The 22,938-nt window shown below is 42.1% G+C and overlaps 1 protein-coding gene across 1 annotated transcript in view; it reads left to right on the top strand.

Annotated features, from left to right (window-relative positions):
* Positions 1-22,938, top strand: part of CLCN1 (chloride voltage-gated channel 1) — a 71,730-nt gene that overhangs the window by 28,194 nt on the left and 20,598 nt on the right. The window contains exons 3-9 of the mRNA XM_075108880.1: positions 4,694-4,847; positions 5,353-5,484; positions 7,046-7,174; positions 7,276-7,409; positions 7,695-7,772; positions 8,543-8,621; positions 16,960-17,085. Coding sequence (XP_074964981.1) covers positions 4,694-4,847; positions 5,353-5,484; positions 7,046-7,174; positions 7,276-7,409; positions 7,695-7,772; positions 8,543-8,621; positions 16,960-17,085 — 832 coding nt within the window. The remainder of the gene's footprint in view (positions 1-4,693; positions 4,848-5,352; positions 5,485-7,045; positions 7,175-7,275; positions 7,410-7,694; positions 7,773-8,542; positions 8,622-16,959; positions 17,086-22,938) is intronic.

The raw sequence follows: 22,938 nt of genomic DNA, 5'->3' as shown, positions 1-22,938 counted from the left end.
CATTCCCAAGCAAGCATGCATTTCTGAACAGAATTTTCAGTCTTAAAACAGACAGCCATGTTTATAGATCTACTGAAAAACATGCCCTAAAAATGCTTTTATGTAAACAATCATCTACACATATATGCATATACGTTTATGTATGAAACTTTGCAGATTTATTCTGGCAAAACCAGGCTTGCTGTGCATATGTATATTTTGCTAGCTATTCATGCATATGCAGCTAAAGTATAAATATGCATGCTAATGTACACATCTTGTACGAACATGCATACTTATGTTATTAGCATGAAAAACAACCTACTGCATACATTTTCATCCATTTCCTGCAAAGTAACCATTAAGATTTCTTTCCCCACTGTCATGGGAAAAAACGAGTTGGCAGAGATTTTGATTCTACTGCACCCTTTTCTTTTGCTAGCTGTTACCCTCTGTTTTAGACGTATTCTGGAAGCCATTTCAGACTGGCTCCGTGATTTGGTTGGGTTTACACAGGCCCCAGAACAGTGGAATCTTGGTCTTTGGCCTGGGGCTTTGAGGTAATTGATAGTTAAAAAACATATAGTGCTTCATAGATAATAATAACAAAGGTAGTAAGATAATAATAGTAATGTATACATAATTTTGGACAATTAAGGTAACAGTAGATATATGATGGTGTAATATGCATTGATAAGAATATATATACATTCTCATACATTGTAAGATTTTTTTATTGTTTTCTTTGTGCATCAGAAAGCAGCTCTAGCTGGTGAGGTATTTAGAAACTGTTATTTGTGATTATAGAAACAGTGTTCATGGCAGAGAGCTCCCTCAGCAACAGACAGATGGGTGTAGTGGGAGGGATGTGTAATGAGTAATCAGCAGTGCAGTAATATAGAATAACACACTCACAGAAAGATATAGGTAGGAGGGGACCTCTGGAGGTCTCTAGCCCAAGTCCCTGCTCACAGCTCCAAAGCTCCAAAGCTACGTCATGTTGTCCAGGGTCTTCTCCAGGCAAGTTCTGAACATCTCCAAGACTGAAGATTCCCCAGACCCTCTGGGCACCTGTTCCTGTGCTGAACCACCCTCAGGAGGGCATGGATGGGGACAAGTTTTCCTTCTGCACAGACTTTCCTTTCTTGCAAGTTACACATTTTTCCTTTCATCCTTCACTGTGTCCCTCCAAGACGTCTCCCTCTGACATTTCTCTGCAACCCCCCGTCTCCCTTCAGGAAGTGAGACTGCTGTTGCCCTTTGCCTTCTGTTCTTCAGGAAGAACTATTATTTTGTTGCTGCCCCTGATCCCTCACATGTGCCTTACTGGTTCTATGTCCAAGAAGTTGAGCCTAGACTTTTTACTGATGTTTAAATTTACTTATGAAGTGAGTTTCAGGAGGTTTTACCTTTGAGCCCAAATATCACTACTCTTTTGTGATCCATTGGGAAAAAAAAGCTAAGGAAGATAATCTCAGGAATAGAAGGATGGCTACAAGGTGGTAGTGAGAGGGATGAGCAGTAGAACCCAAGGCTGTCTCAGTGGCCAGGAGCACCAGATGAAAAACAATATGCGCTTGCAGTGCTGGGAGAAGGGATTTCAGGACTGGAGTACGCTGTGGAGAACATATTGTTCAGTCTGAATGGCATGGGAAATAGCTTAGGCTTTGGACTCTGAGAGGAGAGCAGTTTTATGCAGGTGCTGAGCTCTCAGAAAATAGTTCCAAGAAAAGTCTTGAGATTGTGGTCCTGTACGTATTTTTCCCCTGAGATTCTGTGCAGTTTCTCCTCCATTACTCAAGCAATGAAACTTCCCCATCTTTTTTGGAAAGACAAATCCTGCTGGTTTACATTTAAACATTAATAAATGCTTCCTTCCTGAAAAGGATCTTTACACTGGTTGTGCTTTCTCTTTGGATGTTTTTATCTTGGGGGGAGAGGGGTGTGTGTGTCCCCTTAGTGGTATTTATTCCTTCAGCTGTTTTTTTTCACCATTATCATGTCCTCACTCAGCATTAGCCAAGATAGGCAATTCTTTAGGTGGTAATTGAGATCTTTTAAAATTCTCTCCAGTTTTTCTGGTGCTCAGAAACCCTGTGTTCCTTGTGTTAGAGTGGGAGCATCAGAAGAAGGAACAGTCTAAGACCTACTGTGTTATATTCTTAGTTTTATATGTTTTCTAATGGAATGGATATTTCTTGCCTAACCTAATTTTCTTTAAGGTCATTCTGATTTCCAGATTCTTTCTCTGTCCCACAATCTCCTACAAATTTGAATAGTGCCAAAGTCCTGGAGAAGAAAAGTACGTGTATGGAATGTTCTTTAAGTGAATTGAGATTAACTTGTTTTCCAGGACAGAACCTTCATTTTTGTGTCCGGAGACTAACTCATTTTTTTCCACATCCTGAGTGCCCCGTTTTCCAGCCAGATAGAAACAGTGAACTAGGATGCTGTGTGAGGACTTTTACCATTCATACTATTATACTGTCAAGCTATTCCATCTGGGCAGATGGAAGACTCTAATCTGAACGTCATACTTGGCATGGGTTTGAGTTCATAGTTTGGATTAAGCTGTGTTTGATATAAACCCATCCCTCATGACCACGTAAAGGCAATGAAACATTAGCTGAGGTGATGTGAAGATGCATTTGTCTAAAACGTGCTAGTACTTGGCATTTCTGGCTGAAATAGACACAAAGAAAAAAGGAGCAGTCTGCTATTTAGGACTGGATTCTCTATGTTACAGCTTACGTTGTATATGAAGTCTGGCAAGTCCTTCAGCATGATGTTTCACTGTCCTGTCTGTATTATGCGTGTCAGAGCACGGCCGTTCCTCACTGCAAAGAGTCTGCATGGCTTAATTTGCCTAGATCATGTTGATAATCATGGAGTTAATAATTGCATGAAATTAGTCAGCTTCCAATGCAGTGATGAATGGAAGAATACTTTCAGATGTTCAAATAAAATCAATGTGTTTAAGAGACAGCAGTTAAGCCATCTTAAGAACAGGATGATTTTAAAAAGCCTAGATGTGTGTTCTGTGAAAAAACCACTAGGGATTTTGAAGGGAGCTGTTGCACATGGTTCAAGTGTCTCTTGAGGAATATATGCAAATAAATAAACTACTTAGGACCTTCAGTCGTGTTTTTTATGTGGAAATAGGAATTGGTAGAGCACTGAAACAGGTGCTCAGAGAAGATGGGGAATTTCCACCCCTGGAGATGTTTAGGAGTTACCTGGACAAGGTCTTAAGCAGCCTGATCTGGCTTTGGAGCTTGCGTGCTGTAAGAAGAGACTTGGACTAGAAACCTCCAGAGGTGCCTTCCAATGTAAATATTTCTGTGAGTCTCTGAATATGTTTGATCTCAAATTCTTTTACAAATAGATCAGCTGCATTATCCCCATTGTACAGCTGATGGTTCAGTTCATGGAGATCCCCAGGGAACAAAAGCAACATCTCCTGTGTCACTTTGGAAGGAGGACATGTGAAGCTGTCAAATAGAAATTTCTCATAAGTGTGTGGTAGTGCTTTATATCTCTCCCATGTCTTGTCATTCTACAGCTGAAGTGTCTGATTTTGCTGATCAAAGCATTGTTCACTCTTCTCCTGCCACTCAGAAAATCTTAGAGAAGCAGATGTTGAGCTGGGGAGGAAACAAAGGGTCACATTCTTGCAGGTGGGAAGTGCCAAGATCACAGGCCATGCATCAAGTGGTAACCTGACCTCAAATAAAGTCAAAGATGGTTCATTGAAGGTCATGTGATGAGGAGAGTCTTATTCTCTGCTTCTCAAATGCACACCTTCCCCACCTATACTCTGAAAGACTGAGGTAGGATAGCTGCCCTTGAGGGAATCTGATAAACAAACAAGGGGGCACAGTCAGGCTCCTTCAAGCTCCCTTGAGATCTCGTTGTTGACAAGACGGCACAACTGCCAAGTTTACTACAGATCCATGTGTGAAATGTCACTGGTAAGCACATGTAGCTACTTCGAATTGCATATAACCAACTCCATTTCAAGATTAGTATCTGAAGACAAAGACTAGATAAGGTAGGTAGGAAATTCAGAGGAGGTGGAGATATGTGAGTACTTAGCATGATGATTTGGGTTAATAATGGGAGGAGGTGTGCAGTACCTTGTGGTATTTCTGAGCTGATGCGGCTTCTTTTCCTCCACAGGCACCATCAGTGGCTGTGTGCCCCGTTAAGCATTCCTTGGCAGCGGGGGGAACAGATGCAGGACATTCCTGCAGCCTGTTTGGTAGTGTAATATCTCTTAAAACCTTCAGAGATGTTTCACAGTGCTGCTGAAGTGTATGAGACAGCCCTGAGGGTGGCAGCCTCATGTGAACTATTTTGACCTTCTTTTGTACCTCCAGAAAGCCTGCTCAGTCTCTTCAGACCAAAGCCAGCTCTTTCTCAGGATGTTAGAAAGCAATTAATATTCTGTGATGATATCTTGTACCCCCAAAAAGGAGATGGAGGATTTCTGAGAGCTTGGGAAGAGGGAACCAGAAAGGGAAAAGAAAAAAAAAAAAAAAAAGTAGCGAGCTGCATCTGTCTAAGAGTTTGTGTCTCTGTCTCTGTGCTTGGGTACATTTAGGTCTGCACCTCTGACTGTTATTAGATCTGCTTTTTCATCTTTAATGCTGTTTGTGAAGAAGCATTTTCCTTATCTTTTCCTTTTGATCTCTCTTGCTTTCTGCTCCTCTAGCTTTATGGCCAATACACAGACCAGATAACCGACTTTGCAGAGAAGGAAGCAGCAAAACTACTGAATAAGAAGCAGGCCCAAAAGAACAATGAAAGACCCCTGAAGCGTGAGAGTCAAGTAGAGATCAAAGAAGAGCACTATTCCAAATGTCAAGGTAGGGACAATGCATCTTTCATTACCCTATGACAAGATATTGGGTAGGCCAGCCAGAGACAGAATTTAAGCAAGGCAAAAAGGCAAGAAAGTTGTGACTGGAGAGAAGCAGAAAATGAAGGAAAAGGAATCACACTGGGTCCAAAAGATTTTTTTAATGCCAACTTTCATCCTAGGAAGAGCCAAGATCTGTTTGGAAAAAAGACCAAGTTAATAATTTTTTCCACAACAGATCTCTGTAACAGGAGGAGAAGGACTTTACTGTGTCAGAGTTTTGCTGCTAGTGCACAAGATGTTAAATTCCCCCCTCCGTTTTTTTTTCTTTTTTTTCTTTTTTTTTTTTTTGAAACTGCATCAGATTTTGCAGGACCGTGTAGGAGAGGGATGGGTACCAGTCCTTCGACACTAAGCCTTATTGTAGTCAGTTCTCAGCAGAGGAGAGGAGAGACAGACACAAGCTTCATCTATGTTCCCTCAGTTTTTCTGGTTCACTCTTCCCTCCACAGACTGTGCTAGACGCATCCAGAAATATGTTACCAAGAAGCTTGGAGAGGACTGGATTTTCTTGGTTCTGTTGGGTCTGGTCATGGCGTTGGTGAGCTGGGGAATGGATTATGCCAGTGCGAAGAGCCTACAGGGTGGGTCCCATTCAGGTGCTGCAAAAGCACACTGTAAATTATATGAATGTTTTACAAAGCCCAGTGACCAATGTTCCTCCTCCTTTAACACCAGTGTCCCAGCCTCACCCCTCACTGCCTGGGAAGTTTGAAGTACTTGCAACATAGTAGAGAAAAGGTTTACTTGGGAGAGGTTCTTTAAAAGGGATGGCAGGGAAAAGTTTGGAAGTAAGCAGGCAGAAACAAGGGATATGTGTATGAGTCAAAGACAAACCATTATTTTGACTCTCTTTCCCTCCTGCTCCCTTGAATGTGTAGAGGCACAGAGAAGTGGTACTGTGGTCCTCCCTATTATACTGGTTCCCATCCTCCCCGTGTCTACTGAGCACATGGAGGGTGGGGAGGGGAAGGGGCTCTTAGATTCCCTTCTGACACTGTTTCTGCTTTTTACCTCATTGTTCTTGCCAATTTTTTTTATACAGTGTTCTGCAGTTTCCTGCTACCTGGCCACATAGTGCTCTCTCCTCTGGCTCTTTTCACAAATATCTCCTAATCACTGTCTTATTTCATAGAATCATAGAATAGTTTGGGTTGGAAGAGACCTTTAAAGATCATCTAGTCCAAGCCTCCTGCAATGAGCGGGGACATCTTCCCTATATATAGCTATAACAGCTATAACAATTACAATATCTTTCAGTCCCCCTGGCCCCCATCTCGGTGCACACACGCACACACAACATTGCCCATATCCTGTTAACTACACTGTTCCTTTGTCCTTACCCTCAGTATCCCAATCCTGACCCGCACACACACACCAGTCCTTTCCTCTCAGTGCCCTTGGCTGCTGATGTCCGTCAGGCACTGCAGTTCCCCAAAGCTCCCAATATTCCTTCAGCTCAGTGTTCCTCCCTCTTAGAGCTTCCCCATCTACCAGGCTTACCCTACCAGTCTCAGAGGGCCCCTGTCCTTCATACTGCCTGCAGCTGTGTTCTTCAGGATTTTTTTCTTTCCATCCACCAAGTCTCAGCCTCCTGCTCTGTTGGGAGCCAGCTCAGGCAAAGAAGATGGACTGCACAGGAACTGCAGTTCAGTTTGGCTTCTCAGCATCTCATGCGGCTGTACCTGGCTGAGCAATGCTACCACGTTTTAACGGTTGGCACAGCTCCCTTCATGCTGCTGCTCTAAAAAGCATATCATAAGCAGAGCTTTTAAGCTAGTTTTTAAGATTTTTGCCCTTCAGGGCCCCCACAAGGCACTCAGGCTGTCAAATGAAAAGACCCCATACAGTAATTCATCCTCACAACTGCATATAACACACCTCTTCTTACACCACATTTGAGAACAGGTATTAATAGTGTCTAAGAAGAGAGCCACTTCTGTCCATTCCTGCAGAATGCCTGTTTTATTTGGGAACTCGTACTCAAAATGTAACAACGCTTGTCTTAGAAAATGAGGACTTTAGGGTAGCATTTCTGGAGAGATATAGTACGGGCAGGTTTAGCAATATGTGATTCTTTGATATCTACCAACCTGTTTGGAGCAGCTGTGGTTACTGACAACTTCTTTGTTTGTCTGTCTACAGCCTACAAGTGGATGTACAGAGAGCTGCACCCGAATGTTCCTATGCAGTATCTGGCGTGGGTCACATACCCACTTGTTCTTATTCTGTTTGCGGCCATTTTCTGCCACCTCGTCTCTCCACAGGCTGTTGGTGAGGGCAGAAGGCATGGCAAGATCTGTTTCTGTCTGTCTCTTTTTCTTATTCCATTTGCCTGCAGGTTTTTTCATCCCCTGCTCTGCTGTTGTTTTCAGGGTCTGGGATCCCAGAGCTCAAGACCATTATGAGGGGAGTGGTCCTCAAGGAATATCTTACTCTCAAAGCTTTTGTGGCCAAAGTTGTGGGCCTCACAGCTGGGCTTGGAAGTGGCATGCCTGTAGGGAAAGAGGTAAATATTGCTGTTTTCACTGTTTCCATGTGCAGTAGTGCCCAGGGTCTGGGAGGTGAGAGGAGTTGTCTGTGGGAGAAGAGTCTATAAATGTTTTCTTTCTTTTGCCACCATACTCTGCTCTTTCCAGCAACACTTATCTTCCATTGGCTATTAAAAAAAGAAAAAAAAGATTGGAGGACTGGCTGAGATGGCCAAAGAGAAATTGAGATCTGCAATGGCTAAGTGTTTGTCCATAACAAGAGGGTAACTCTCTCTGATTTTTCTCCTTCTCTTCTCTTGCAGGGTCCTTTTGTGCATATTGCCAGTATCTGTGCTGCAGTACTCAGCAAGTTCATGTCAATCTTCTGTGGTGTGTATGAGGTAAGGCACATGTGTCTGCATACAGTCCTTCCACAGGCTGAACTCCTAAGACACACAGGATAGTATTGGCAGGCCACAAAACACAGAGGAAACATGGATTGAAGTTCACTGTACTGCTATAGAGCGGTAAAATATAAGCCAAAGAAAATGGTAGTGGGAGGCCAGATATACAGTCAAATAACTGTGCAGGACCACCAATGTTACCTGTGAATTACAATGAAGCTGGTTAGGAATATGAATTTGGCAAGTTTTCAATCTCATGATGTTAACACCTTTGCACTGTGATCATTGTCTGTATAAAAAAGTAGCTGCAGACAAAGATCAATTTGTCTTTAAGACAAATTTATCCAGCACTGCTAATTATAGGCACTGACACTGTCTCTAGGCTCTTGCTGTTGCAGAACAGCCTCTGCAGGCCAATCACTGTATTAACTAGTTGTATAAAAAAATCTGTTAACTGCATATATAGGTAAATGTAGGAACTGCTTTACATACAGGCTTCTAGCAGAAACTGGCTGTGTAATAAAACAAAGGGAAGTGCTCTTCTACTTGAGTAGATCCTGTCTGTGCATAAGGATCAGATATCACTGCTGAAGACCAGCTGACAGTACTAAAGACTGCACTAAAGTGTGTAGAGCCTGCTATTTGCAATAGCAATGGCTGAATCTGCTGCTGGCTGTTGCTTTGTTTCATTGTTATGGATCCTAACCCCTTAGCTTTGCTCCCTCTAACCTCAGCATGCCCTTCTCTGGCTGCAATCTCTGTTCCAGAATGTGCATAGGCAGTTCGACCTCCTGGTGGCGGCTTGCGCAGTTGGAGTTGGATGTTGCTTCGGGGCTCCTCTTGGAGGCAAGTGTCTTCCTATATGTGACATTTAAGATACAACTCATTTAGCCTCTTGCTGTGAGATCTCCTGCTCTCAGGCAGGTGCTCCAGAGATACCTGTCTACTCTAGCAACATGAGTTCTTTCTTTTCTCATGTAACTGATGTCAGTGAAAGAAAGGGAAGGTCATAGGAAAAGTTACACCCATTAATGTGCTGATTTCTAATGATGCAGCTTGTTCAGTCCCTGCCAGCCATGGACATTGTTCAACCTGGAGAACACCAAGGTCTGTCCAGAAAATCACTAAGGATTGAATAGCAAACAGAAGGTTTTTTTTTAAAAAAACAAAACAAAACAAAACCAACCAACCAAAAAACTTAATGTAAGGCATAATCAGCTAAGGGCAGGAGATGATGGCAAGTATGACAGGAAGTGATAAAGTGAAGAGGAAACTACTACATGAATACTTAATCAGTAGATTGGAGAACAGAAATATCAGCATGTAAAGTTTTGGGGTCTCCATATAAGAGATGCGAAGGGCCATCAAGGTGGTTGGGAGGTTGGAGTAATGGTATATGAAGAGAGGTTGAGGAGGCTGGGTTTGCTCAGCTTAAGGGAGAAAAGGCTGAAGAGGGATGGTCTAACTGATGTTATCAACCATCTAAAGGGAGATTTTAGCAAACAATGATCCAGGCTCTTTTCAGAGGGGCACAGTGCAAGAGGGAATGGGCACAACTTGCAACGAGGGAAATTCTGACTGTGTATAAGAAAAATATGTTCCCCTCCCCCAAGGGTGATTCAGTACTGGCCCAGAGGGTCCGGGGAATTTCCATTCTTGGAGATGTCAGGACTGCCTTGGACAAGAACCTGATCTAGCCTTAGAATTACCACAACTCTGAGCAGGGAGTTGGAGAAGACACACCCAGTGGTCCCCTCCCACTTTTCTATAATCCTTCTGTGAGGAGAAATGTGGAAATTTATGTCTGTCCTCTTGCATTTGTACTAGTCTTCTGATTCTTAGAATTTCCTTAAACAGCACATGTGCCAGAGGCACATGGTAACTTCTTCCTAAGACAGTGGAAATGTATTCATAAATCACTTGTCTTGAAAAGCTCTCCATTCTTTGTTGTGCCTTCATTTCACTTTCTTTCCATGCACTGCCCCAAACCTCTCTCCATGGTTATTGTGCCCAGAAGCTTAAGGAGTTTTTGAAATGTGATGGTTTTTTCTAAGCTGGCTTTATTTCTTCCATGTATTACTTTCCTGTTAGTCTTCAAATGGATGAGTTAGGTGACAAATACTGCATGGTCTTTCGTCAACAATAATAATGATCTTTACTTTGGTTTGCTATAGTTTGTCAGCTACAAATTAGAGGTTCTTCACTTGATAACCTGAGAAAAGATGTGCTAGGAAGAAAATCAGGCCCAGCAAGAGAGAGGCTTGTATATGGGCAATATAGCAAGTTGGAGACAGTCTGAGCTAAAGCCTGAGGCTTCAAGGCAAAACTTGTAAGTCTGCCAAAAATCTTGAGAGAAAGCAGGTTCAGAACCAAAGATTAGACCGCAGTCAGGGGTAACCATCAGTAGTATGCAGAAGACAGAGTATCTCTCTTACTGGTTAAAAAAAATTAAAAATGCAAAAAACCAAAGCTGAAAAACCTTTCATAAACCTGTACAGTTCTTGTTTCATTCTCTGTACCTGGAATTAATATAGTCTTAAAGACTGCAGTACATATTATACATAGGTCATTAGGAGAGGCTAGACAAGAAAAGAGAAGGCTAAAGGGGGAGTGGTCTAATTGCTGTCTTCTGTAGCTAACGGAGATGTTAGAGAGACAAAATAGCCAAACTCTTCTCAGAGAACAGTGAAAGGATAAGAGACAACAGGCACAACTTGGAATAAGGGAAATTCTACATAGGCATTAAAAAAAAAAATTCCCCCCTTGCCCTAAAGGTGATTCAGGGTGGCACAGGTGACAAGAAAGGCTGGGGAATCTCCATCCTTGGAGGTGTTCAGGGCTCACCTAGACAAGATCCTGAGCACCCGGATCTAGTTAGCCCAACTCTGAGCAGAGAGTTGGAGAAGAAGCCTCCAGAGGTACCTTCCAGACTGAAAGTTGCTGTGAGTCTGTGATAAAATTGTGGTATGGGAATGAACTGAAAGTTATCATAGCTTTTGTAGTCCTAGTTGGGTTCCTCTTATAGATTCACACCAAATTGCCGAATGTGATTTCCATTACCTGGGAGTCATGTAATCTTTAGCTGATCTTTTTCCAGGATATAGTTTGCAACTTGAGATCATATTGCCCATGGTGTATAACTTCTGGGTGTTGATGCTGGTGAACACCACCACCTCCCCATATTAATAAGGAGCCCTCAAAATGGATTTGAAAAGCCAATTTAGCCCATGACAAGCAAAAGGTGCCCAGCCTACTTTTTCTAAGTGCATTCTGGTACTCTTTGTTTGTCTATTTGTTTGTCTATCTGGCTACACCTGTGCTGTACACAGCACTAATACTCTGACACAATGCTGGGTCCTGGGAGACGCCATATGCCACAAGCTGTTCTCAGTGGTTGCTGTAGGTCTCTCTATCTCGTACTATTCTTCAACACTGTCCCATCAGGCTTTGCACCTTCAAACAACTCTAATTATGTCTCGCTATACTGCAGGCCATGTCGCGTATACCCTCAGTTTCAAGCTGTTAATCACCATGCTGGTGGGCTATAACACAACCCTCCCACTATTCCAGATACTTTGAACTGAAACATAGTGACAAAAGATGAGGAAAAGGCTGAGCTACTTAATGTCGTCTTTGCCTCAGTCTTCAACAGCAAGATCAGTTTCTCTGCATATCCAGCCCCCTGAGCTGGAAGACAGGGATGGGGAGCAGAATGAAGCCCCCACAATCCAGGGGGAAATGGTTAGTGATCTGCTACACCACTTAGACAAACACAAGTCTATAGGGTCAGACAGGATCCACCCAAGGGTACTGAGGGAGCTAGCGGAAGTGCTCACTGAGCTACTCTCCATCATTTATCATCAGTCCTGGCTAACCAGGGAGGTCCCAGTGGACTGGAGGTTAGCAACTGTGATGCCCATCTACAAGAAGGGCCGGAAGGAGGATCCAGGCAACTACAGGCCTGACCTCGGTGCCAGGGAAGGTTGTGGAGCAGATCATCTTGAGTGCTGTCACACAGCACATACAAGACAACCAGGTGATGAGGCCCAGTCACCATGGGTTTATGAAAGGCAAGTCCTGCTTGACTAACCTGATCTTCTATGACAAGGTGACCTCCTTAGTGGATGAGGGAAAGGCTGTGGATGTTGTCTACCTAGACTTTAGTAAAGACTTTGACACTGTTTCCCCCACCATTTTGCTGGAGAAGCTGGCTTCTCATGGCTTGGATGGGCATACTCTCCACTGGATAAAAAACTGGCTAGATGACCGGGCCCAAGGAGTTGTGGTGAATGAAGATAAATCCAGTTGGTGGCTGGTCACAAGTGGTGTTCCCCAGGGCTCAATATTGGGGCCAGTTCTGTTTAATATTTAATATCTTTATCAGTGATCTGGACAAGGGGATCAAGTGCACCTCAGTAAGTTTACAGATGGGCAGGAGTGTTGATCTGCTGGAGGGTAGGAAGGCTCTTCAGAAGGATCTGGACAGGCTTGTTTGATTGTTCAAGGCCAGTCGTATGAGGTTCAACAAGGCTAAGTGCTGGGTCCTGCACTTGAGTCACAACAATGCCATGCAACACTACAGGCTTGGAGAAGAGTGGCTGGAGAGCTGCCTGGTGGAAAAGGACCTGGGAGTGTTGGTCAACAGCTGGCTGAATATGAGCCAGCAGTGTGCCCAGGTAGCCAAGAAGGCCAACAGTATCCTGGCTTGTATCAGAAATACTGTGGCCAGCAGGACTAGGAAAGTGATTGTTCCTTTGTACTTGGCACTGTTGAGGCCTCACCTTGAATACTGTGTTCAGTTTTGGGCCCCTCTACTACAAGAAGGATGTAGAAGTGCTGAAGCACATCCAAAGAAAAGCAACGAAGCTGGTGAAGGGTCTAGAGCACAAGTCTTCTGAGGAGTAGCTGAGGAAACTGGGGTTGTTTAGCCTGGAGAAAAGGAGGCTGAGGGGACACCTTATTGATCTCTACAACTACCTGAAAGGAGGTTGTAGCAAGGTGGGTGTCAGTCTCTTTTCCCAAGTAACAAGCTATAGGACAAGAGGAAATGGCCTTGACTTGCACCAGGGGAATTTTAGACTGGATATTGGGAAAAATTTCTTCACCAAAAGGGTTGTCAAGAATTGGAACAGGCTGCCCAGGGAAGTGGTTGAGTCACCATCCCTGGAGGTATTTAAAAGACATTTAGATGTGGTGCTTAGGGACATGGTTTAGTGGTGGTGTTGGCAGTGCTAGGTTAAGGGTTGGACTCAATGATCTTAAAGGTCTTTTCCAACATAAACAATTCTATGAATCCCATCCCCATTCTGGACATGATTACATCTTAAGGCCACAGGGGCACTAATAGGACCCAGAAGTTATGTAAGACAAAGCTGAGGATAAGGACACATTGTTCTGGGTCAGGGAATGGTCCATGGCACTTTTTTGTTGGACTGTGCAGAGATAGCCTTGAGACACCTCTTGGTTGAGGCTCTATCAAACGCCTGCTAGGGTAAAGAGGAATTAATGGCCTTCTGGCCTTAGAATTCAGCCTGGCCACTCAGATTCCCACCATAACACAAGACAACCCTTTCTCAAAACTCTCATGGAAGATGTAACAGGCTACTTTGGGAACACATGATAATAGAAAGTATCAAATACAAAGGCTTTTAACACTGCTGTATTTTATACCACCTAGGATTTAGGCAAAAGAAAAGAAAAGAAAACCAACCTGCTCAACTTTCACCATTCTCAGGCATTGCAGGGCCAAATCTTGGAGAAAGCGTGGGAGAGCATTTTCTCTCTTTCAACAGCTCTGTATCTTCCAAAACTGTCTCAGGAGAGATACTACCTTTTATACCTTCCATTTCCCTTTATTATAATGATTTTTTTCACCAGGACAGCACAATCCTTTATTAGGTGATCTGTTACCCACTCACCTACCCAGGGTGACCAGGCCTTCAGCATCTGTCCACACTCAGTTCAAGATATGCATGTGCCTTATGCACACAGACTTAGAGGGTGGATTTTTTGAGGCACTGTCTGGCACATGTGCATCCTGAGGTTCCCTGCCAAAGTAAAAGAGGTGGAGTGTGCCCTTCACCCTCTGGAGGATTTTCCATGAGACATTTCTTCTATGGAATGGAAATGTCAATGTTTCAGTAAAACATGAGGTGCTGCCTTCTCCATGTGTCTTGAAGATGTGACTCCAGGTATGCTGCCTGTCTTGTGCCAGGTCTTGTCTTTTGAATATTTTGAAGCCATCCGGAAGGAAGAAGTAAGATAAATATAGATGTAACTCTAAGACTGTTGACAGAACTGGGTGACAGCATGTGGTCATACCTGCCAAATCTGTTACTCACTCTCTGCTTTCTTTCCTTCTTTCTTCTGTTTGTCTGTCTGTCTTTGTCTCTTTCACCAGTAGCAGCCATATTATTACACGGATGTCCTGACTGTGGGTTGCGCTGTCGGGGTCGGCTGCTGTTTTGGGACACCACTTGGAGGCAAGTGGCTGTTCTGTTTCCTTTTTCTCAGGTACCTAAATCCTCCCCTGCCTAGTCCTCTTCTCCTCTCCCCCTTTTCCGCATTGTATTCTTGATCTGTCATCTACCATGAACAAAGAAGCTTACCTTTAATGTTACCAACTTCACCAGCATCCCTGACAGTCTTTCTTCCACATGTTGTCAGCCTTCTGGAGGCAAGAGGGGAAGGCTTTCTAGAACAGTGGTCTCCAAACTGGGGTGAGCATAACCCAGGGGGTGGGCAAGATGATCTATTGGGATGTGGGAAGAAAATATTGGAATTTCTATTTTTTTCATTAAAAAAAAAATCATTAAGATTTACTAATATTCAGCATACGTATTGGCACTGGTGCCCTTACTCAGTCTGTATGTCAGATGGCCATTTGTCGCACATAATGCATGACATACCCTGGGTGTAGTTGTTCACAACGCGGAAGATTGACAGTGGTACCCTGACTCATTTGCTTGCTTTCAGCATATTGCAATGTATTGCAATCGATGTGTGCCCACTTAAGTGGTTTTGTGGATTATATTATCCAGTGTTAGCTAAACTAACCCTCACAAAATGGACAAGTGGCTCGAAAAGATTCCTGTGTGGGCACAGGCGAATGACAAGAAAATGGGAGAGCTGATGCTGCCCCTACTCCTAGTACAAACTCTTAATCAGCCACATTACAAAGTAAAAACAATGACCAACTAACCAGGTCAAAGTTGGCCAAAAAAATAAAAATTATCAAAGACTATTTGAAGTATGGATTTATGTCTGCTATGTAAAGTTAGCTAATGATGGTATGAAGCCATCAGAATGAGCAAGACCTTTAAAAACTAAGCATCCAGAACATGAAGACAGACCTCTACATTTTTTCAGCAATGTTTCAAGCTATGCAATATTCAATCCAGTACTTTACAAAATTTCACTGAACTTAATGATATACACTTAGAAGCCTCCTTTGAGGTTTCCTACTTCATAACAAAAGACAAAAAGCCACATACCACTGGGGAAACACTAGTTCTTCCTGCCACAGTAAAAATGGCTGAAATAATACACAGGAAGCAATATGGTGGCAAACTAAAATGCATTCCTTTGTCAGCAAACACTGTTGGAAGATGCACAGAAAACACTGCTGAAGATTTGAAGGAACAAGTATCTACCAATTACATGGTGTGAGAGGCTTCCTATGCAGCTAGATGAAAGTACAGATGTTTCAGCTTATCATATTTGCTAGATTCTGTTTCAGTAGTGAAATACATGAAGAACCACTTTCTGTGAGCCACTAGAGCAAAGACCTACCGGATAAGTTATATTCTCAACAGTAAATTACTTCTTTAATAAAAATGTTTTATGGAAAAGATGTGCAAGTGTAACAACCAGCGCAGCGGCTGCTTCGACTGAAAAGGATTGCGTGGTAAGGTTACATAGATAGCACCACACCTAATAATTCATTCACTGCATTGTTCATAGGCAGGCAAGCCTTTGCAGCAAAGAAATGGGAGTCAGACATGCACAAAGTGCTACAGGATGCCACTGACATGGTTAACTTCATAAAAACAAGACCTTGAAACAGTACAATATTTACAATACTTCATAATAAGATGGGGAGTGACCATAAAAATCCTTTGTGCCATACAGACATTTTCTGGTTATCTTGTGGCAATGAGCTTTTAAAAGAGTTGTTGAATTTAAAGACCAGTTACACATTTTCCTTTTACAAAGAAACAAGTGTTCTGAATTTGGTGATCTTTTCTGTGATGACAAGTGTCAGTAGCATGCTACCTAAAAGTTATTTTTAGAAAAATAAACACACTTCATGTATTCCTTCAAGGTAAAATTGATGTTCTATCAGCAGGTGAGAAAGTAACTTTTTCAAAAGAAACCTGTGGAGGTTTTGTAAATTTGTTGCCAAATACAATGTGTGTCACCTACAAAAATTCTCATGTGTACGCTTAAAAAACTTGGAAACAGAAACTTATAACCCAATTAAAATCTTTCCAATTAAGAGTTTCAGTGGGTTTTGAACCCATTTGTTAAAGCTATAAAAATTCAACACCTTCTCATTAGTTTGCAAGAACAACTGATTGACATCAGGGAAGATGGAAATTTACTATCCAAATTTCAACAAAAATCTTTGCATAAGTGGTGGATGGGATTGAAAAAATAGTATCATCATCTAGCAAGCACAGTCAATGATGCGTTTCTTGCATTTGGATTTATGTATCTTTGCGAGATATCTTTTTCAGCTATTACAGCCATTAAAACTGAGAATAGAAATAAACTGAACATAGAAGCAGACATTTGAATCACTGTATCACAAATTGTTATACCAGGATTAAAAAAAATAAAGACTATCAATACTTTTACTGTGAACAAAAATTTATTGTTCCATTAATAAAAAATTTTTTTTACAATTGTGTTTATTTCATCTTCATCTCATCCTTTTTTAATTTCTATTTTTTGTGTATGTTTTATATTGTACATAATATATTAGTATAGTAGTACATGCATATTATTTTTAAATAAATACACATAAATTGGGGAATATGTACTCAAAATTTTTTTATTGATACGTGTGAGTGATCAAAGTAGTTTGGAGATCACTGCTCTAGAAGATCATTTAGAAGCCTCTCTTATGCTTCTAACATTACACTTGTAATTTTAACTTTGTTCCCTTTCCTACTCTTTCTAGGAGTCCTTTTCAGCATTGAGGTCACTTCTACATACTTCGCTGTGCGCAATTATTGGAGAGGTTTCTTTGCAGCTACCTTTAGTGCCTTCATTTTCCGAGTCCTTGCTGTTTGGAACAAGGATGCAGGTAAGCTAAGAACCATTCCTACTCTTTTTGTACAAAAGTTGCTCTATTAATTTATTACTTTCCATCTTCCTCAAAACCACAAACTTCTGCTATAACGTGTGATTTCCAGCAGTACAGAAGGAAAGAGAAAGGGAAGCATATTAGGTCATCAATTGTACAACCCAATCTATTCTGGGGATATGACTGAAAAATGACTGAATATGAGTCCTTGCAACTAAGAGGGCCCCTGAGGTGGGATTTTTGCCTCTACTCAGCATAATGTCAAGGCTGAAAACACAGAAGTATCCCATCACGGAGGTTGTAATACATACTACAGTGTATGCTGCTGCAGTCTGCTGGAAATGTCATGGTCTGCTTTGGTTATCTCTTGACTAGAAGCATAAAACCCAAATAGTCCAGAAAATTGAGATGATAAAATGATTAGGAGGCTGCAGGATTGGTAGGGTGTGATTGAAGGTCCTGAAAAAATCATGGTCTCAAGTAACTGAAAAGCATGAGTGCAACATTTGGGCAGGCAGAAACAGCACAGAACAAGCTTGTTCATGAGAGCATTAGCCGCACTACAAAGGTAGGAACAGTGACTTTCCATTTGTGGACACTGAAATTATAAGGGACCAGCTGTATCAGCTGAATGTTCACAAGTTCTAGCGACCTGATGAGATTCATCCCAGAGTACTGAAGGAGCTAGCAGATGTTATGGCAGAACCCCTCTGGATCATCTACCAAAGGTCATGGGAGTCTAGGGAAGTCCCTGCAGGCTGGATGCTAGCCAATGTTATTCCAATCTACAAAAAGGGCATGAGGGAAGACCCAGGGAACTACAGACCTGTTAGTCTAACCCCAGTTCCTGGAAAAATTATGTAGAAGGTTTTACTGAATACTACTGCAAGGCATTTAAAGAATAATGCAATCATCAGGCACAGTCAACATGGTTTCACAAAGGGAAAGACCTGTCTAGCTGGTTTAATATTCTTCGATGATAAAATCACCTATGTAGTAGATGAAGGGAAGGTGGTGGATGTAGTTCTTCTGGATTTTAGTAAGGCTTTTGATACTGTTCTTCACAGCATCCTTCTGGACAAGTTGTCCAACTGTGGGATGAGCAGGTTCAAGGGGCACTGGATGAAGAACCGGCTGAAGGGCAGAGCTCAAAGGGTTGTATTGAATGGGACTACATCTGGCTGGTGACTGGTCACCAGCGGTGTTCCTCAAGGTTCAATTCTAGTGCTGGTCCTGTCCAATACATTTATCACTGAGCTGGATGCAGAATTTGAATGCACCATTAGCAAGTTTGCTGGTGATACCAAGCTGGGAGGTGCTGTTGACTCTCTTGAGGGACAAAAGGCCTTGCAGAGGGATCTAGATAGATCCCTCTGGTCTATAATTGGGCTATGATTAATGGGATGAAATTTAACAAGTCCAAATGCTGGATTCTGCACCTGGGACAGAGTAATGCTGGGCACAAATGTAAATTGGGAGAGGAGTGGCTGGAGAGCAGCCCTGCAGAAAAGGATTGGGGGGTGCTGGTTGACAGTAGCCTCAACATGAGTCATCAGTGAGCCCCAACAGCCAAGAGGGCAAACCGCATCCTTGGGGTGGATCAAACACAACAAAACCAGCCAGTCAAAAGAGGTGATTATTCCACCATATTCAGCGTTGGTGCAGCCCCACCTTGATTACTGTCTGCAGTTCTGGGCCCCACAATTTAAGAAGGATGTAAAGGTCCTTGAATGCCTCCAGAGGATGTCAACAAAGCTGGTGAAAGGGTGGGAAAGAGTGTCCTATAAGGAACAGGTAAGGGCTTTGAGCTTGTCTAGTTTGGCAAAAAGAAGGCTGAAGGGTGACCTCCTTCTGCTCTACAGCTTCCTGAGGAGGGGAAGTGGAGGAGGAGGTGCTGATCTCTTCTCCCTGGTATCCAGTGATAGGATGCATGGGAATGGTTGAAAGCTGCGTTAGGGGAGGTTTAAACTGGACATTAGGAAGTATTTGTTTACTGAGAGGGTGGTCAAACAGTGGAACAGACTTCCTAGAGAGGTGGTCGGTGCCCCAAGCCTGTCAGTGTTTAAGAGGCATTTGGACAATGCCCTTAATAATATGCTTTACCTTGATCAGCCCTGAATTAGTCAGGCAGTTGAACTAGATGGTCATTATAGGTCCCTTCGAACTGAAATAGTACATTCTATTCTATTCTATTCTATTCTATTCTATTCTATTCTATTCTATTCTATTCTATTCTATTCTATTCTATTCTAATACTGTGGGAATGGCAGAAGTCTGTCATTTCTTTGTAAACTTCTTGCTCATAATGTCTTTATCTTTTATTCTTGGGTTATTTATTTTATTGTTCTGAGCTGCATGTGAGCTGTTACCTTACTTAAAACTGCTCCAAGTTCTGTCTCGCTTGACTTCACATGGGTGGATTTTATTGTGCTAAAACATTATTTCACTTGAATATTCTCTTGAAGAAGAGAAATGACTGCACTTTCTACTTGAATGTACCAAGTGACTACATCTTTGCTGTGAAACACTACCTCATATTGAGGGGTATTCAACCATCAGATCTGTCACAAAACCCACATCTTTCTGTTCTTTCCAGAGGAAAATATAAGAAATTCAAAGACAGATGACAGGAGATAATCTCCTATCCTTCACTTTATCTCTTAGCTCCCTTGCTGATTTCTCAAATAATTAGAAATTAGCTTAATCCTGAAACATCTTAATTGCTGTCTCTTCTTCAAAATCATCCAGATGGCTTTAATACCCATATTAATGGCTCCTTACATTCTGCTTCATTGTCTGCCTGGGTTAAAAAGTTCCATGATCAAATTGTCTATGAAAAATAGTTCCTTTTCATAGTTCTGAATTTTCTTTGTCTGTGTTGTCAGTCTCCTTATCCTTCCATTAAGGAACTAGAAACTTTTGTCTAGCTAACTTATTCATTATTTTATGATCCTTTATCATGCCTGCTCAAACTTATTTTTCATGTCTTTTCTTGCTCATTTCATTCTGAAAATTACAAGCCCGGTCTTTTCAGTCTTTGTTCAATCAAGGGTTTTTCTTAGGCTCCCTCTCTCATGTCTTCACAATCTCTAAAGTCTTGTCTACTCCTAGAAGTTATGCAATTGGTAGATAAGCAGACGTCTTTGTGCTAGTTTCCTGTATGGCTATGATTATCACCCAGCAAGAAAGCCTTTGTACGAGGTGGATTAATGTACTTGAAAGTGGAAGAAACTGCTTCCCTTAATGTGCACTATGCACATCTACCTGTAATGTTCATGTAGAACATATAAACTATTACAAATTCATACATAATATGTGAACTAACTTTTCTGCTTAGGCAAGCATTTGCCATCTTCTTCAAGAATATGTTTTTAACCTAAAATGATCAGAGTTCCAAGCCGATGTGACTATCAGATGGATTTATTGGGAGGCATTACAATACTACAATCAATATTGTGCATTATGACACCATTTTTATACAGCTCTAACACATTTCTAGCAGCCACAGTTAGGAAAAAGGTAAAAAGGCCATTTTCTTAGAGCTGTCTACACTGATCCAACTCTCTTGAAATACTGTTGTTAAATTAGATTTCTTTCCAATGTATCAATAATCTTCCCCCTCTGTATTACTTTGCATTCATCAAGACAGAAAGTTGCCTTTCTCATGCAGTCCTCTCTGCTCCCAGCCAGGTTAAACTGATTCAGTATCACATGCAGATTTTGCTGTTTTCCTCAGAAATTTCATAATCATAGAAAGATTTAGTTCAGAAGAGACCCCTGGAGCTCTCTACTCCAAACTCATGCTTACAGCACGGACAACTTTCTGCTGCCTCTCTGGGCAACTGTTCCAGTGCTGAACCACCCCTCCAAAAAGAAGCATTTGCTCTTTATATGAAGACAAAATTCCCTTATTGGAAGTTGTGCTTATTGCCTCTCTTTCACTGTGTCTTTACAACTTCTCCATGAGGTAGGGAGGACTGCTGTTAGAACCATATTGGGCTGTCTCAATTCCAGGCTGAGTAGTTCCTGCAGCCTCTCCGTGTGCCCATGCCCTGGACCATCATGGGGCTGGCCACTGGACTGTCTACAGTTTTGTAACATTTCATTTGTACTGGGTTTTCTCAATGTGGCTTCTTCAGTGCCATATAAAAGTAAATAATCACCACCATCAACTGTATGGTTGTGCTTTTGCTGATGCGGCCCAGTATGTGGTCAGCTTTCATTGTCACAAGGACACATATTAAGCATCGTATCCACCAGGATCCACTGGCATGAGAGCAGAGCTTTTCCTGTTCACTAGGCCACCAGACTGAACAGACACGTGCCATTCCACTTGCAGGAATAAATATTTGCCTTTGTTGACTTTATGTCAGCTCCTCCAGTTTGTGGAGGCTGCTCTGAATGAAGCCATCCAGGTGACAAACCACCCCCTTCTCTCCCTCCCCAGTTCAGAATGGTCACTGACGAGTGAGTTCCATCCTGTCATCCAGGACATTGATGCAGATGTTAAACACAATCAGCTCCAACACTGACCTCTGAAAAAATCCATTCAATACCACAGGGCCCTAAGACAGCAATTAGCAACTCCTGCTACGTGCATACTATGACATGTATCATTACATGTCTGACATGATAAACTCACTTTTTTTCTCTCTTTGGGCTAGCTTCTGATCCATGACAATATTTTTCCTTTTGCTGTTTGAGCAGTGGTCCTCTACATGAGGCTCTACAGCTTCATGTGGGACCTTTATAATCTAAATAAATAGCATTCCCCTTAATCTCGTTTTACTGTTTTGTTAAAAAACTCCACGTCACTAAATTTTTATTCATTTGAATTATCCTTCTGAGTTTTTTCCCTTGGCTTTGGGGTTCAAAACAGGTATTTCCAGGGTTGTGTCCTTTTAAAATCTAATGTATTTAACCAATTTGTCAGGTGCTAATGCACGGCTTTCTTTGTACTTTATCACACTGCTGTACAACCTTCTTAAACACATAAGCTACCCATCGGACCCTCCCCAGACCCTGGAAGCCCTGCTGCTCATTAGGTAAAGTGATTTATTTTTTTTTTTAATAGGTCATCCACCTCTTCCCTAATCTTCCTCAGATCTTAATGCCTTTTAAGTCCACAGCTTGTTTAACACCTCTTTTACTGTAATTTTTTACATCCAGGATGCATCATTGCTACTATGAAGTAGCAGGTAGGGAAGCAATCACATCAGGGTAGACAGGTGCAAGCAAGTTGTGTAGCATCTCACTAAAATTCTTTTCTTTCTTAGACCCCCAAAATCTTTGCTGGTTTCTGGATACCAGTGGCTTTGTTGCCTGGCTTTAGACCATTATCTGTACTTTCCAAATAACATCTGGCCCATTAAGGTTGACTGCTGCGACTTAGGCCCCTGTTTGCTAATCATGGAAGGCTGGAGTTCTGCAGTCTGCAGGGTTTCTGCTTTAGCATTTCCTGAGCCTTCATCTGATTTGCCATAGTGTTTTACACCTTGCTTTCCTCCTGCTCTTTCTGATCACTTCTACAAATGGTTCTGTGTTATTTTTAAGTTCAAAGCTTTTTCAAGTAGACTTTCCCATTAACTAGACTTTCTCATTTCTTTTTATTTCTCTTAACTTTCACCTTGTAAGAGCTGGACAACTACTCTAAACTAGCAGAGTTTGTAGCCAATGGAGAGAAAAGGGCTTAGCCACGCAGCTTCAGGATGGCTTACTCAGGAAAGAGGATGATGATAGGTGGGATGAATCTTTCTGTAGAATCTCTGCCTTGTGGAAGTAGAGAGGGAACCTAGAAGGAGTTTGACTAAGTGCTGTGGCTGTTTCCTTTCACCCTGGTCATCTTTGCCACCC

This window comes from Phalacrocorax aristotelis, chromosome 1 (genome assembly GCF_949628215.1).
Source record: "Phalacrocorax aristotelis chromosome 1, bGulAri2.1, whole genome shotgun sequence".
Classification (NCBI taxonomy): domain Eukaryota; kingdom Metazoa; phylum Chordata; class Aves; order Suliformes; family Phalacrocoracidae; genus Phalacrocorax; species Phalacrocorax aristotelis.
This window is presented reverse-complemented; position numbering and strand designations above follow the sequence as displayed.